At 40.0% G+C, this 15,886-nt stretch overlaps 4 protein-coding genes across 4 annotated transcripts; 3 read left to right on the plus strand and 1 right to left on the minus strand.

Annotated features, from left to right (window-relative positions):
* Positions 1-643: 643 nt before the first annotated feature.
* On the plus strand, positions 644-2,167 carry EAH_00026150 (hypothetical protein, conserved; the record flags this gene model as incomplete). Its single annotated transcript, XM_013396559.1, has 1 exon — positions 644-2,167. One exon carries the CDS (start codon positions 644-646, stop codon positions 2,165-2,167), a length of 1,524 nt encoding a protein of 507 aa, XP_013252013.1.
* A 3,144-nt stretch (positions 2,168-5,311) lies between these two features.
* On the minus strand, positions 5,312-6,789 carry EAH_00026160 (hypothetical protein, conserved; the record flags this gene model as incomplete). The annotated part of the gene is made up of 3 exons (XM_013396560.1): positions 5,312-5,442; positions 6,115-6,274; positions 6,583-6,789. The coding sequence occupies 3 exons, from the start codon at positions 6,787-6,789 to the stop codon at positions 5,312-5,314; spliced, it is 498 nt and encodes a 165-aa protein (XP_013252014.1).
* A 736-nt stretch (positions 6,790-7,525) lies between these two features.
* On the plus strand, positions 7,526-10,734 carry EAH_00026170 (hypothetical protein, conserved; the record flags this gene model as incomplete). Its single annotated transcript, XM_013396561.1, has 4 exons — positions 7,526-7,602; positions 7,955-8,294; positions 8,579-8,999; positions 9,266-10,734. The coding sequence occupies 4 exons, from the start codon at positions 7,526-7,528 to the stop codon at positions 10,732-10,734; spliced, it is 2,307 nt and encodes a 768-aa protein (XP_013252015.1).
* Positions 10,735-12,833: 2,099 nt separating this feature from the next.
* Positions 12,834-14,138, plus strand: EAH_00026180 (GDA1/CD39 (nucleoside phosphatase) family domain containing protein, putative; the record flags this gene model as incomplete). Its single annotated transcript, XM_013396562.1, has 1 exon — positions 12,834-14,138. The coding sequence occupies one exon, from the start codon at positions 12,834-12,836 to the stop codon at positions 14,136-14,138; it is 1,305 nt and encodes a 434-aa protein (XP_013252016.1).
* Positions 14,139-15,886: the final 1,748 nt, after the last annotated feature.

Consider the following 15,886-nt stretch of genomic DNA (forward strand, 5'->3'; position numbering starts at 1 on the left):
TAAAATACAGAAAATATATTTTAAATAGACTGTCTTTTTCTTCTAAGCAACGAGGGAGGAGTGCGGAGTCTAAAGACCACTGGTGATGCATTCATATGTGCATCGACTGGATATCTTTTCGTTTAATTTATTCCATTTATATTTATATTAACATCCCATATTAATTTTAATTAACTTTTAATCTTCTTATTTGCTTAGTCGTACAAATATAGAGCTCATTTCCCCTCGCTTCCATAGACATTCTGAGCGTGCATGGATTTCAATGAATTTCTGCAATTGTGCAGAAACCTCGCTGAACGAAGTTCTTTCTTCTGTCGTTAAGAACAATTTAATTTCCTTTTAAATGAATAATAATACGGATTATTTTAACTTAAACGTTTAAATTTAGTGCAATTGAACAAAAAAGCAGAAGAAACGCCTCAACGAGCATCGAAAGCAATCACCGCTCTCTAAGGCGCGAGCCTCCACAGTCTTCAGGCATCTCGAGAGATGAATGAGAGGAAAGCCAGTGCATCAGTTCATTAAGTTTAAATTTCTTTTGTTCTTTTTAATTGTTTTCTTTGTTTTAATTGTCTTGCGATTATCAAATATACCTCTTAAACCTTTTTAAACCAGGTTTCCCTCACTTTTCACGTTCAAGAAGATGGCGATACACCTCAGAAAGTCCGTGCTTGTCTGCGGAGGGCTCTTCGTTCAGATTTGTCTTTTCTATCCTTCTAAAGCCGATGCTGCAGTAAATGTTAGTGCAAATGAAGGAGGCTTTCTTGCTCGGCAAGAGCCTGAACCCGTTGTAGACGGTGGCGATGAACAGTCTATTCAGGAAGCTCTAGAAGAAGCAAAAGCAGTACTAGCAGCAGCAGAAGCAGCAGCAGCGGAAGCAGCTGCTGATACTGAAGTTGCTGGCTTCTCTAGCGAAGATGAAACAGAAGAGGTAGGAGAGTCTGCAAATACCCTACAAGCACCGGCTACCGACACCACCGGCACTGCAACAGCAACAGCAGCAGCTCCATCTGCTGCTGCTGATGAGGCTACTGCAGCTGCTGCTGCTGCTGACGAGGTAGCTGCTGCTGCTGAGGAGGAGGAGGCTGAGGAGTCTCCATCTGAAGGTGGTGGTGAGTCTAGCAGCGATTCTGACGATGGGGGGTCTCTACTAGGCAACCTATTTGCAGAGGAAGAAGCAGAAGACGATGAAGAAGCCTCTATCGTTGTCCGTCGCTTAACATCTCTAGAAAGTCTTGATGATGAGGAACCTGAAGATGCCAAGAGGGCAGCAGCAGGAGAAAAAGAAGCAGAATCAGACCCTCTTGCTGCAATCCAGCAGTTTCTTGCAGAGGAGCTACAGGAGCCTCTTATCCCCGAGGGAGCAGAAGAAGGCATGCAGAAGACAGCAGCAGAAATCATGCAGCAGCTAATGAATGTCGGCTTGGGGCTGCAGCAAGCAGCAACAGGAGGCCTGAACATTGCTGAGCTTGGGGAGAAGAAAGCTGAAGAAATTTATAACGTAGTAAAGGGAGTTATGCAAGAGCTTCAGGCACGGATGGGTGGTGCTGAGGAGGCGCTGGAGGCTGCTGCTGCTGCAGTGAACTCTCCTGCTGCTGCTGCTGCTGCTTCTGCTTTAGCAGAAGCATTCCCGTCGATGCTACAGGATCTGGTTGCCCTATTGGGAGATAGCAGCAGCAAGAAGCAGCAGGAGGCTCTCTTAAGCCTTGCAAAGGATACTCTTAGTGTGTTAGAAGGGGAAGCAGCAGCGCGAGCAGCAGCAGGAGATGCAGCAGCAGCAGCAGCTGCTGCTGCTGAGATGCAGAGACAGAGGGAGAAGGTTAAACTCACCGCTATATCTGCTGCAGAGCTACGGGTTTCCTTAAGGGAGTTCATTGAGCGGCTCTCTGATCTTGTTTCGCACACAGTACAAGCAGCAGCAGAGAAGCAGGGAAAAGCAGCAGCAGCAGCAGCAGCAGCAGCAACTGATGTCATAGGTGATGCAACTCTCATTGCCCAAGAAGAAGCAGAAAAACTGAAGACATCAGCAGGGCGTACAGCTGAGCTCCTAAAACAATACTTCCTACAAAACATAGAAGGAGCTGCAGATACACTAGAGAAGACAAACCCTGAATTACTTGAGTTGCTTCTTAGGTTTTATAGCCTCCTAGCGACGGGCGCCCAATAAGCACGTTCATATATATATGTATATGAATATATATAAATATATGCATGCACATATATATATATATATATAATATTTATATTTGTTTTTGGTGTTGTATTGTATAGGGAAGTAATATCAATTACAGCACAATATGTATATGTATATACGTAGTATGTATATTATATATAATATATATTATATACATAAATATATATAATATATATATATGTATATATTGTATATATTTTGTATATTATAGTTGCGGTGAGGCGTGTTTGTTGCATACAGCACAAGATATTGTTTTCTTTTTGACTCTGTATTTATTTGTTGCAAGATTGGAGAATAATAATAATAATAATAATAATAATAATAATAATAATAAACAAGGGGCTAAACAAAATTATGCATAATTTTTTGTTTTTCTTTTGTTTGGTGGTGATGTTTATTTGTATAGAAAACTCTCAGCAGCAGCAGCCAGGCCTTCCTCTCTCTCTACGCCTGCAGCACTGAGTTATTGACTTTTGTTTATTATAACTATTATTATTATTCTTCTTCTTTGTCCTGCGCCGTACACTTCAGCACCAAGTGAAACGGTATATATTATATATATATATATATATATATGTAGAGAGAGATGGTTGTAGGTAGATTCATATATATATATATAATGCACATATATATGTTATTTAGAGTTAATCTCAGCGTTTTAGAGTATTTGTTTGAGCGTAGAGAAGCTAAACGCATGTAATGCTTCAGAATAGAGCAGTGCACAGACAGGAAATAGAGGGGAGCAACGAAATCATAAAACATTTATAGTTTAGAAGTGTATTATATATAAGAGGAAATATAAAAATATAATTTTCTACAGCGACAAACAAACAGACAACAGAGCCGCTAGCCGTAGAAATATAAAATATAATTTTCTACAGCAACAAGCAAACAGACAACAGAGCCGCTAGTCGTAATACGTTGATATAATAAAATGAATTGAGTTTGTTTTTCGTTCGTTTGTTTGTTTATTGCAACAAAAAAAACAATATCTAAATAAAATAAAGTGCTGCATTTGTTCTTCGTTGAGGTGTCTGTACACCGCAGCAGTCAGAGCCAACTGCTCGCATCAAAATCAACTTTAGTTTTTCTTTCTGTTGATTTCTTTTTGCTTTCCGTTGGAAATAAACTGCCAGGAGGAGGAGCAGAAGCTGTGCGTGATTTTGAAGAGGTTGTGGAGAGAGAGAGTCTCTGCTGCAAGCGAAAGAAGAAGACAGAGAAGAAAAAAAAGAAAGATAAATACTTCATATGATAGACGGCCAGTCATTCAAGCAATTAAATACATTAAAGGGTAATAATAATAGATAATAAAGAGAAAGAAGCATCAATATGAAGCAGAAAATAATAAAAAAACCATTACAGCTTTCTTATACTCCCTGGGGGAGAGTCTCTCGTTGTTTGTTTAGCTACCGCATCTGATTTATTCGTTTATTATAAAATATAAACAAATGAAGCATCTATAATCTACTAATATAATTCTTATTCAGTAAGAGCCTGCTTTTGCTGTAAGAAGTGATATAAAGGGATGGTTAGCTGTACAAGCTTAAAAGCAATGCATGCATGCATGCAGACGCAGAGAATACACCCCAGCAGACAACAACAAACAGCCCCTAATACGCAGCAGCAGCAGAAGAAGACGAAGAAGCAGCAGAAGAAGAAGAAGAAGCAGCAGCAGCAGCGGCAGCAGAAGCAGCAGCAGTTAAGCGTTGAGTTGTGTTTGTTGAGGTGTAGTAAATTATTAGTTAGGTGTATCTGCGTACCTGTGTGCTGTCTTGTGGACTTTGCTGGGGTGTCTGTGCAGCTTCTTCTTCTTTTACTAAATGTCTAACTACTGTCTTTTCTTTCTTTCTTTGTAATATTCTTTTTCTCCTAATTTCAGCGACTCGCTGAGCTAAATGCCTCAACTCCGCTAAATTCTGCACAAAGAAAAACAAAGAGAAAAGAAAATAAATTAAATATAACCAGAATAATTATTATAAATATATATTTAATGCATTTAATTAATCATTTTACGTATATATATATATATATAACAAACAAAACAAACAAAAGAAGCAGTTCGCACTGCTTTGAATCAGCAGCAACAAGGAGAGAAATTTAAATAATAATAATAAAAATAATATTAACAATAATAACACGAATAATATTAATATAATTGTTAATATTTTTAAATGAATAATATAAACCCTAAACCCTAAACGGCATATCACACCCTCAGCCAAAGGAAGAGAAAATAAAATAAACAAAAGAAGCAGACAGAGAAACAAATAAAATATAAACGAGGCAATATAAAATAAAACAAAGCAAACAAAAAAGAAAAACAAACAAACAAAGAAAAGGCTTCAATAAACAACGAGAAAAAGAAGACATCAGCAAATACAAAACAACACCTGCACATTCATTCACCCAATAAATAAATAAATAAAATAAAATAAAATAAATAAATAAATAAATAAATAAATAAATAAATAAATAAATAGACGAATAGTATATCTCTGCAACAAGGCACATGCATATATTCATCGTAAATGCATAAGAGAAGTAAAGCAGCTGAGTTTACATATATATTATATATTGTATACATATGTATATTATAATATATATATATCGAAGAGAAGCCCTTTTGAGATGTATATTGTTTTATCTTGAAATGAATAAAGGGAGAACAAAGAGAAAGAGAGAAAAAGAGTTATTTTATTTTTATTTATTCTGCTCTACGTACACGTTCTGTAGAAAAACTCTGCTCCGCTGGCATCGTCTGCAGCTGCATGTCTGCTGCATTTAATTCTATCATCCACAACTTATGCACCTCCTGCACATCAACATATAATCAAACATATACACATCAACACCTGCAGCAGCGGCTGCAGTAGCAGCTGCAGCAGCAGCTGCAGCAGCAATTACCCACAACTTCACCGCTAGCAGCAGCTAATGTAGCAGATAATCCAGCATATTATGCATCATCTTAAGTATCAGCTATAGCAACACTCGCAGCAGCTGCAGCATTTAGAGCAGCACCAGCAGTAGCAGCATCAGCAGCATCAGCAGCAGCATCAGCCGCAGCATCAGCAGCATCAGCAGCAGCAGCATCAGCAGCAGCATCAGCAGCAGCGTTTATTATACTTGAGCTGCTTGAAGAGATGCATGTTTTGCCCAGAGCGCATTTTCAGCATTCTCTAACTCTTGTGCAAAAGTATAATAAGGCAGCAACACGTCGTCGATAGCCTTGACTCTATCCGCACTCAAACCTGAATTAAATAACAGAAATCAAATAAACATAAAGATAAAATCAAAAGAAAAAGAAAGGAAAAAGAAAAGAAAAGACAAGCAAAAAAAGCAAGGATAAAATATAAAGAAATGAAAAAGATAGATAATAAGAAAAGAAAAAGTAAATGAAAAGAGAAGGAAGGATATAAAGAAAAATAATAAAAATAAATTTAAAATAAAGTAAAGACAGAAGAAAACAAAAGAAAAGATAAAGAAAAGACAGAGAAATGTAAAGGAGAGACAACGATAAGAAATAGGAGAAAAGAGAGAGAGACTTCATAAACAAACAAATATCTCTAATTCAAACAAGCAAACAAAAGGATATATATATATATAATATATATATATAAACAGCAAACAACAAACACAAACACTGCAATACAGCAGGAGGAGCAAACAAAAACAAACAAATAAACAAACGCATAGATTGATAGATAGATATGAATACATAGATAGATAGATAGAGAGAGAAAGAAGTAAAGAAAGAGAGATAAAGAGTTAGAGAGAGAGATGCAGCAACCGACAACAACAGCAAGCAGAAAAACACAGTTAGATAGACAGACAGAGAGACAGAGAGACAGAGAGACGGAGACAGAGAGACAGCAATATAGTAAAGGGAAGAGACAGATAAAGGAAGGGTGAAAACTACAGACCTGCAACAAGAGCTTTATACTTTGGATGTGTATAATCTGAACCCCCTTCTTGCATTTGAATTAACTTTGCTTGTGCTGCTTTCTCACAAACAGAACGAACAGCAGCTTCCTCTCCGTTAAAGTATGCCTCCACTGCTTCTGCCTTCGCAGCGACATTAGCCTGAAATCATCGAATAATAATAATAATAATATTATAAATACTATTATTATTAGTAGTAGTATTATTATTGTTATAAATGCTTGCAATGCAGGGAAGGTAAGTTCAATTGAAGTCAAGATGCTTTCACTCGGGATGCAGCGGTGGTGCGAGCTGTGATGCTGCACAATCGACTAATAAAAATAATAAAAATAATGAAAATAATGAAAATAAGAAGAATAAGAATAATAATACTAATGAAAATAGTACTAATGCATAAAAATATTTAGTAATAAGTGGATAAAGTTGTTATTTTCTTTATCTGAACGAACCTGCAATTGTTGATAAGCAGCATATGCCTGTCCATATTCAAATTGAAGACGAGCAAATGTCTGCTGTGCTGCTGTTATTCCCCGCATGCGCGCCTCTCTAGCTATCAAGACGGCTTGATAGGGCGACATATCGCTGCTTTCAGACTTCTGACTGGCGCTAGGAGTGCCGCAGTTAATGAGATTTGTACTGACACCGAAGAAAGCCATTTTCTTCAATCCCAGCTTCTCTAAACAATGAGAATAAAAACAAACGCCTTCTTCCTATTGCAAATATCCACAATACGTACGTACGCTAAGGCATCAGATGCTGCAAACACCTTTAAAACTATTTCAAAAACTCCACAATATTATTCTCATCAGAAGTAAAAGAAATCAAATCCTTTCTTGTCTAATCCAGCAGCTTAACTGCTGTTCTGTTTAATGGGTCTGCTGCACATCTCATGTCGCCTTAGTTTCCACAGGTTATTTATCAGAACCCTCTGATCGCGCATTCCAAGAAAGCAGCGAAAATGCTTCAAAATGCCCAACAGGCAATCATAAAATGAAAGAGCTTTAAAATGTGAATATAATGGCTGCTTCTCCGCTGCTTTCTTCAGGAACTCGACCATGTTCAACTTCCTGATGCTGTTGCAGCCAACCCTGCGCAACCTGGGAAACACGGAGGAAACCGAGGCAAATTTGCATTTATAATGTATATTTAGGCGTTATTTCGGAGAGTACACAACATTAGAATATGAATAAAACACAAGAAACTCATTTATATCTTGCATGCTGGCCCCGCGTCTTCGTAGCTACAGCCCGAGGCATAACGTCAGCGCAGAGGCCGACCGGCCCACCGGTCAGGCAGCTGATCCAGCGTAATAATAACTTATTTTCTGTGTTTTCTCGTTTATTTAAGAAGTATTTAGGATTTATAACCTATTTGATCAAATGGTATCTGGAAATGCAGCTCTTCAGCCTGCGTGCACACCTTGAAACGTCGGCGTTCGAATGGAACGGTTCTGTTGCAGATAGCATCATGTAAGCCGCACATTGCTCAATTTCATTTGAATTAATTTGCACATTACGCTATTTTTTATCGCTCTTTTCGATAAAGGCGTCCATTTAAAGGCCAATGGAGTGACCAGAAGCCCTATCAAATGACTGCCGCCTTCATCTGCATCTCCGCGCCGAGGTTTGCAAACATCGATACATTGCTTTCTTCCCTCTTCTCCTTCCGGCCTTGAAGTCCCTCAGATGCAGACAAGTATCTGCAATAACAAGACCTTTGTGTGTGTTTAAAAAGGTGTTTTACCTTCAGGGTAGCCTGCTCTATGCTCAAAGGGCCTCGAGTTAGTACCTAGTTTATCCTCTGTTCACCGTGCCTGCCCAGCTTACCTTATTCTTCCAACATCTTAATGAGCTCCTCTATGCCTATAATGCTGCCATGGGGCTCTAGGGGCCCCCCTGGAGGTCTGGGGGGTCTGTCGGCTCCCTCTGTGCCTCCGGAGGGCAGCAGCTGGTGTGGTGTGGATGAGAGGCAGTGGGGCCCCCCAGGGGGGCCCCAAGGGGGGCCCTCAAGGGGGGCCCCTCCACGTCTTATACCCCAGAGAAGCTACTTGAGACTTTCTCAATCTTTCAGATGGAGTCAGGGGGGAGTTGTTGTTGAAAGCCACTCCAGCAGCGCTCAGGTTATGTGCTCTGTGGGGCCCCCCGAAGCAACTGCAGCTAAAGTAAGCCTGATGTTTGTATTTTGTTTAAATAAACACACATCTTTCTGCTCTTCTTTCTGTTGCCTTTCTCCTTGCCTTCGGGGCTTTCGGGTTGAAACCCTCTCCAGTGCATCACCAGTCAAAGGCGTTGCTTTCGTATATTCAATTCAAAGCATGCATGAATGCATGCGTAGGAGGTAGTAACGAGTTAGGATTTAAGAGGGCAGGTGGTGGCCGTACAGTGCTGAGGTGTATAGGGAGCTAGCTGTATGTGCTGTCTCTGCGTCTGTCTGTGTTGCATGCAGATGAAAGAGTATGAAGGTTCATCGCTGCGCAGCAGCAGCAGCAGTTCGCAAGGATTACAGCGCAGCAGCAGCAGCAGGAACAGCTGGAGGTCCTCGCAGTCTGCTGGGGGCCCCAAAGGAGCGTCGGGAGGCCCCCCTACAATACCTATTGTTGCATCTGCTGCTTCTTTTAGCGCTCAGTACAATCCGGGGGGCCCCTCATCTAGGGGAGCGGTGAAGGCTGTGCATTTTCTAAGGAAGATTGAGGTTGTGCACACAGCAGCTGCTGCAGTGCCTCAGCAGCAGCAGCAACGGTACAGCAGCAGCAGCAGCAGCAGCAGCCACAACAGCAGCAGCAGCAGCAGCAATAATTGCAACGGCAGCACTGGAGCGCTTGCAGCGATCTTAGGCCTCAATGGAGGGGAAGCTGAGGGCCTCCAAGGTGCGGTGCTGCATGCATATATTAAACAATAATTTGCGTATTATCTCTTCAACTGCTTGACTCCCCCAGCTTTTATATTGCTGCTGCTGCTGCTGCTGCTGCTTGTGCTGCATCTGCTGTTGTTACTGTCTCTGCTGCTTCTACTGCTGCTGCTGCTGCTTGTTCTACCTCTGCTGTTGTTACTGTATCTGCTGCTTCTACTTCTGCTGCTGCTTGTGCTACATCTGCTGCTGGTGCTGCTGCTGTTGCTTCTGTTGCTGCTACAGGGCCTCAGGCTTTCTTGCGTCGCTGCTACTCTGGAGGTGCTGCTGGGGCCCCTCACCCACCAACCTCTAGGGGCCCCCACCAGCGTGGGCAGCAGCTGCAAGCTCTTGAAGACGACAAGGCAGCAGCAGCAGTAGCAGCAGCAGTAGCAGCAGCAGCAGCAACGAGAGGGGAGAGACGGACGATCTTGAGGCGGTCTGCTGCAGCAGCCAAACCATCTGGTGGTGGTGCTGCAGCAGAGCAGCAGCAAAAGGATAAGTTAATTGCATCTTTCTTATCTCACGAAGATAAAGCAACAAAAGACAAAGAAAATAAAAACAATCAGGCAAGGATAGCAGCAGCAACTCGGCGCCGCAGCACCATGGGGGCCCCCATGGAGCTATCCACTGTACGTACAGTGAAGGGGCCTCGGCTTAAACAGGGGCCCCCTACCTCTCAGGCATTGGGGGCCCCCTCTTCACTACCGCATAGAGTGGCTGTCAGGCCTGCAAACTCTGCTGGTGCAGCAAGAAGACGAAGGACGAATAGCAGCAGCAGCAGCAGCAGCAGGAGCAGCAGAAGCAGCAGCGTATCTCAGCCGGAGGTGTACCCGCAGAAGACTTTTGCGTTTTCTTCAAACCTTACAAGAGAGATGTGGGGTATTCCTTCAGCAGAAGGAGCAGCAGCAGCAGCAGCAGCTGCAGCAGCAGCAGCTGCAGCAGGAGATGCAGCAGAGGATTTTGAAGCTTCCTTCCTTCGGGGGCCCCCAACCTCTAATAAGAAGCAGCGGGAGAGGGGGGCCCACCGCTACATGAGTACAACAGAAGCTTACTTCGGTAGAGTGCCTCAGAATTCTTTAGATTTCCAGCGCCTGTTGAGGAGAGGCAGCAGAAAAACAGATAAAGATATTGCTGCTGTAGGCAGCAGCAGCAGCAGCAGCAGTAACCGCAGCAGCAGCAACAGCGGGGGACAAAGGGAGAGAGAAGAGATCACGAAGAGACAGAGTTGGTGGCAGAGACGGAAAGAGAAAGCAGCAGCTGCAGCAGCAGCAGCAGCAGCAGCACCAGCAGCAGCAGCAGCACCAGCAGCAGCAGGTTTTAGGGTGCAGCAGCTGCACGAGGAGACAGCTGAAGGAGACAAAACAAGATCAAAGAAAAACAATCAAAAAGATTTAAGAAAAAAAGTTAAAAAAGCAGAGAGAGCCTCCAAAGGCATCGAAGCAGCAGCAGTTATTAGGGCAGTAGAAGCAGCAGAGACAACAGCAGCAGCAGCAGCAGCAGCAAGAGCAGCAGCAAACCCTCGCCTGATACGCTCTCCCTGGTCTCGCGTAGAACGAGAAACTCCTGCTGCAACAACAGCAACAACAGCAGCAGCAGCAGCAGCAAAGGAGCAGAAGAGGCAGCAAGGACTACGCAAGAGCGTTAGCTTCCCAGTGTCTCTGCTCTCAAAACTAAAAACAAAATTTAGGCGGTTGCGCTCATCTAATAAATGAAGGGATTCAAGGCAGCCGACCCGTGCTGCTGCTGCTGCTGCTGCATGCGTGCATGCAGCAGCAGGTGGATGCATAGTTTGAAGACAGAGATGCAGTAGCAACACCTCGCAGGAGTTTAAAAAGGAAGACAGAGAGGCTGCAATAGAAAGAAAAGCAAAGACAGAAGCAGCGGCAGCAGCAGCTGCTGCTGCTTCTCCAGTTGCTGCTGCTGCTTCTCCAGTTGCTGCTGCCTGGGGTTATTGTCTTGAATGCATATGCAGAGGGTTGGCAGCCCCATGCATGCATGCATGCATGCAGGCGTCTCTATTTAAGGGATGCTGTTTGTTTGTTTGTTTGTTCGTTTGTTTGTCTTCCTTCGTGTTGTAATTTAAATAAACTTTAAATACCCTCCGCTTTATATTTGAATAATAGCTATGAGCGCAGCTTAAGAGCAACGCAGCAAAGGCCTGCTGCAGAAGCAGCAGCAGCAGGAGCAGCTGCTGCTGCTTCTGCTCCTACAGGGTGTCTGCTGCTGTTGATGCTGCTGCTGCTGCAGCCACTGCCCCTCTCGCAGCTGTTGCTGCTGAAGCTGCCCGTCAACTCCAGAAGGAGATGAAATTCTTAATGGGCTTTGTTTAACCGAACGACTTATTCATATTACTTTATATTTATATGTTTATTTATTTATCTATATAAATATATATATATATATAGTTTACTTATTATATATAATATATATAGAGAAATATGTTTATTATGTATGCATTCGTATATTGTTTATATATACATTTCTGTATGTATATATCTGTATGCGTATATCTGTACGTTAGTCAGTGAGGTGGGTCATAGAGAGGCCTGTGGAGGCGTTTGCTAACAGTGCATGCGCAAATACAAAGTAATAATAATAATAATATTATTATTAATATCAATAATAATACTAATAATATATAATAATACAGAGAAGGTATTAGATAGAAAGAGACGAGTTTTTATTATAATAATATATGCAGAGACGCAAAATATTGACGGACAGCAAACTCCATACACCCGAACAAACACACAAAAAATGCATTTATTGTTAAAATTATTAATAATTTAAATTGAAAGAATTTCAGCGCTTCTTCTTTCTTGAAATATATGCAGCGGAGCCTTTGTATCCGCCCGTCTAATGGCATAAAAGACAATCATTAAAGAAAATGCTGCTTTTAAGAAATACATAAGTACGATGGAAAGAGAGAAAAAAAATAAAAAGAAGGGTCGTAAGCATTCCCCGGGTTCTGTTGAATTTTAATTGAATTTCTTCTTCTGACGGTGAATATTTCTGATTTAGATGCAGAAATACTGGTGAAGAGCCGAGTTGAGTCGTATTAATTCACCTTTGAGGAGTAAATTTATTATTAATTAATTTAAATTAATTCAGAAAAATATATTTTTCATGAATTCTTTCATAAGCGTTGAGGGTTCATGGCTGTTTCTTTATCCTGTTTGAATGCGGAAGCGGAGGCATGTGTAGCGGTAAAGTTTGCTCGAAGAAAGGAAAAATATATTATTATTCAATGAAAAATATTATTTTCATTGAAGAAGAAAGCAAAAAAAGACGAAGAAATAGAGAATTAAAAGGACTATCAACCCCCCCCCTGTTCGCAGCCGCCAGGTGTACGTACAGCTGGAGATGTTGCTGCGGCTCCTATCGCTGCATTTTATTCGATAAAAACATGAAAAGATATATTTATTAGCAGGTATATTTAGTTTTTATCATTAATTTACCCTGAAAAGCAAACATTTCACACTGAACCTCTTCCTTGTTTCCTGTTTTTCTTCGCGCTTCCCTCTCTACTACCCCAGCCTGTTTCTGTCTGCCGCGGTTGCAACGATTTCTTGCGCATCTACTTTATTGAAGAGAGAAAATTTATCAGTTAACAATAACCTATAGACAGATGCAGATCAACAGATGCTGTAGATGATGCATTAGGGAGCCCTTCAGTAGTTTTGTGCAGATCTCAATTACTTCATTCGCTTGTCTGCATTGGCTGCCTCTTTATTGTTTTGTTTGAGTGAAGGGAGCTCCGGTCTTGCAGTGTATGTACAGCCCTTCTTGAGGGCTTCCTGGCTTCTAGATGATGGTAGACACTCGGCATCGCTATCTCTCTTTATTTTCTTCTGTTACTCTTCTTCTCTCTGCCGCTCTGTCTTCTTCTTTTCTTGCAAATGCTGAAGCTCCTGCTCCTCCATTCGAGGCAAAAGCAGTTGTAATTGATGCGGGAAGCACCGGCACTCGGCTGTATGTATACTCGTACACGTATACGTACACACCAGCAGCAGCAGCAGCAGATGGAGGAACAGCAGAAGCAACAGCAGCAGCAGGTGCAGCAGCAGCAGCAGCAGCAGCAGCAGCAACACCGCAGGTGCAGGTGCAGGTGAATGTCCCTGCCATTGCAACAAAGCGGGTGAGCCCTGGTATAACAGCATTTGTAGACAGTGTAGAGGAGGAGTTACGACAGGCGAAGGAAGCAGCAGCAGCAGCAGCAGCAGCAGCAGCAGCATCAGCAGGTGCAGCAGGAGAAGGTCCTGCTGAAGAAGCAGAAGAAGAAGGAGAAGCAGGAACAGCAGCAGCAGCAGCAGCAGCTGTTAGCAATGAGAAATACCACAATGACGCTGCATTAACGAAGACATTGAAGAGCTACTTGCAGCATTTATTAAAAGCTGTTGAAGAAGCTATCCCTAATAGAGAAGAAAGAAGGCATTCTTTATTGTTGTTCAGAGGCACAGCCGGCATAAGATCTTTACCTTTAGATAAACAAAAAACTCTAATGTTTGCGATATGTGAAAACTTAAAGACTTGGGGGCTTCTTTATAAACCTCATATTGCATGCAGCGTACTTTCAGGTGTAGAAGAAGGTGTATTAGGCTGGTTGTCTCTTAATTATCTGTTAAATCGTATATCTGCAGAGACAGGAGCAGTTATAAAACAAAATAAACAGATAAAACAAGAAGAATATACACATAACGCTCAGCATACACCTCAAAATAATATACATTTACAGCAAAATAATACAACAGGGGCTATGATTGAGATGGGAGGGGCTTCTGCGCAAGTTGTCTTTGAATTGCCTCTCTCTATTCTTCAAGAAGAAGAAATAAAACAAGCTGCTGCTGCTGCTTCTGCTGCTTCTGCTGCTGATGCTGCTGCTGATGCTGATGGTGCTGGTACTGCTACTGCAGCAGCAGCAGCAGCAGCAACAGCAGGAGAAGCAGCAGCAGCAGGAGGAGGAGATGGACATACACCTCAAGATGAAGAGACAAATAACTCTTTTCTACTTCCTGTAGAAGGGCATGCAGATTTAAAAATATTAAACCTCGGCAAGAAGAAGATGCTGCTCTTTACAAAGAGTTTCTTGGGGCTTGGTGAGGTAGACAGATATTAATTTTATATTTATTTTATATTTATTTTTATCTTTATTTTTATCTTGCACTTCGTCTTTCTTTTAGTCTTTTTAAATAGCTTTCTTTTTATGTTTTTCTTTGTTTTTATGTTTTTAACTATCTTTCTTTTTATCTTTATTCTTCTTTTGCTTCCTTCCATTCATTTCTTGTTCTTTTGTTTCTGTCTTTGCTTGTTTAGGGTTTAGGGTTTAGGGTTTAGGGTTTAGGGGCGCATGCTTGGTAGTTTGCTTGTATGTTTGTTTTGTCTGTTTATTTGCTTTGTTTATTTAATTTGTTTATTTGTTTATTTATTTATACATTTTAGTTTGCTGTTTTTGTGTATATCTTCTGAGTCTCTCTTTATTTAAACTTAGATATAAATTAATATGATTGAATATAAATTAATTTATATTCATTTGAGTAAATATAAACGAATACAAATAAATTAATTAATAATTAATAAATAGTCAATTAATAAATAATTAATAAGTAATTAATAATTAATAATTAATAATTAATAATTAATAAACAATTAAATATAGTTTTGTTTGTTTTTCTTAGGTCGGCAGCTAGCGCTTGTACGTGTTGCTGCTCGTTCTCTTCGTACACATTATGCGCAGCACGTAGATAAGCTGCTGCAGCAAGCAGCAGGAGACAGGGGTAAGGACATGGGAGGAGCTGACGAGACACCTGGATGAGTTAAAGATTAAATCTCTAGCTAGAGAAGAAGCAAAGAGAGTGCAGAGTAAACGGCTTACGAGGGCAAGAGGTACTGCAGACTTCGAGCGCTGCCGCACCGTAAGACAAAATAAAAATAAATATAAATAAATAAAATAAATAAAACAAATAAAATAAATAAAAATAAATAAAAATAAATAAACAAAATAAATAAAATAAATAGAATAAAAATAAAATAAAAAGATAATTTAAACTCTTTCTACTCTCTCTATTTTCACCCTCTTCTTCTGCTCGCTTTTATTAATTGTTGTTTGACTTTTGTTTATTTTTCTGCTTGTTTATCTGTCTATGTTATTATATATATATATATATGTATATACATATGTATATATCTGCATAGAAATATATGTTTATACTCATATACGTATACAATTAAATATATATATCTATATAATGCATATGAATAAATACATCTATGTGTATATGTATATGTATATATATATATATATAGGTATATATATATATATATACATATATATATATATATATAGATTGATACACCTCTCTACACCGATGTATATACGAATAAATATATCCACACACATATACATATACATATACATACATACAGACATACATACATATATATACATATGCATATATATATATATCTAAATTAATATAAAGAAATTTATAACTATAAATATGAATAGTATTGTGCATGCACAGGAAGTGAAGCTGAGCTGGCGAGACGGCGAAGGCCTCGCGTTCGAAGTGCCGGCGGAGATGGATGTCTTCGCAACTGAGAACTTCTTTCACTTCAATGAGGTGTTTAATTTAATTTAGTTAATTTAATTTAGTTAATTTAATTTAGTTAATTTAATTTAGTTTTATGTTATATTTTAATTTAATTTTATGTTATGTTGTGTTATAATTTGTTATGTTATCATGTTTTATTATCTAATATATTATAATACTATATAAGATATTGTAATATAATATATTATATAAGAATATATTATATAATATAATGTAATATAATATATTATATAATATAGTATAATATAATATA

The sequence above is a fragment of the Eimeria acervulina genome, genomic scaffold (genome assembly GCF_000499425.1).
Source record: "Eimeria acervulina Houghton genomic scaffold, Eah_scaff217, whole genome shotgun sequence".
Lineage (NCBI taxonomy): Eukaryota > Apicomplexa > Conoidasida > Eucoccidiorida > Eimeriidae > Eimeria > Eimeria acervulina.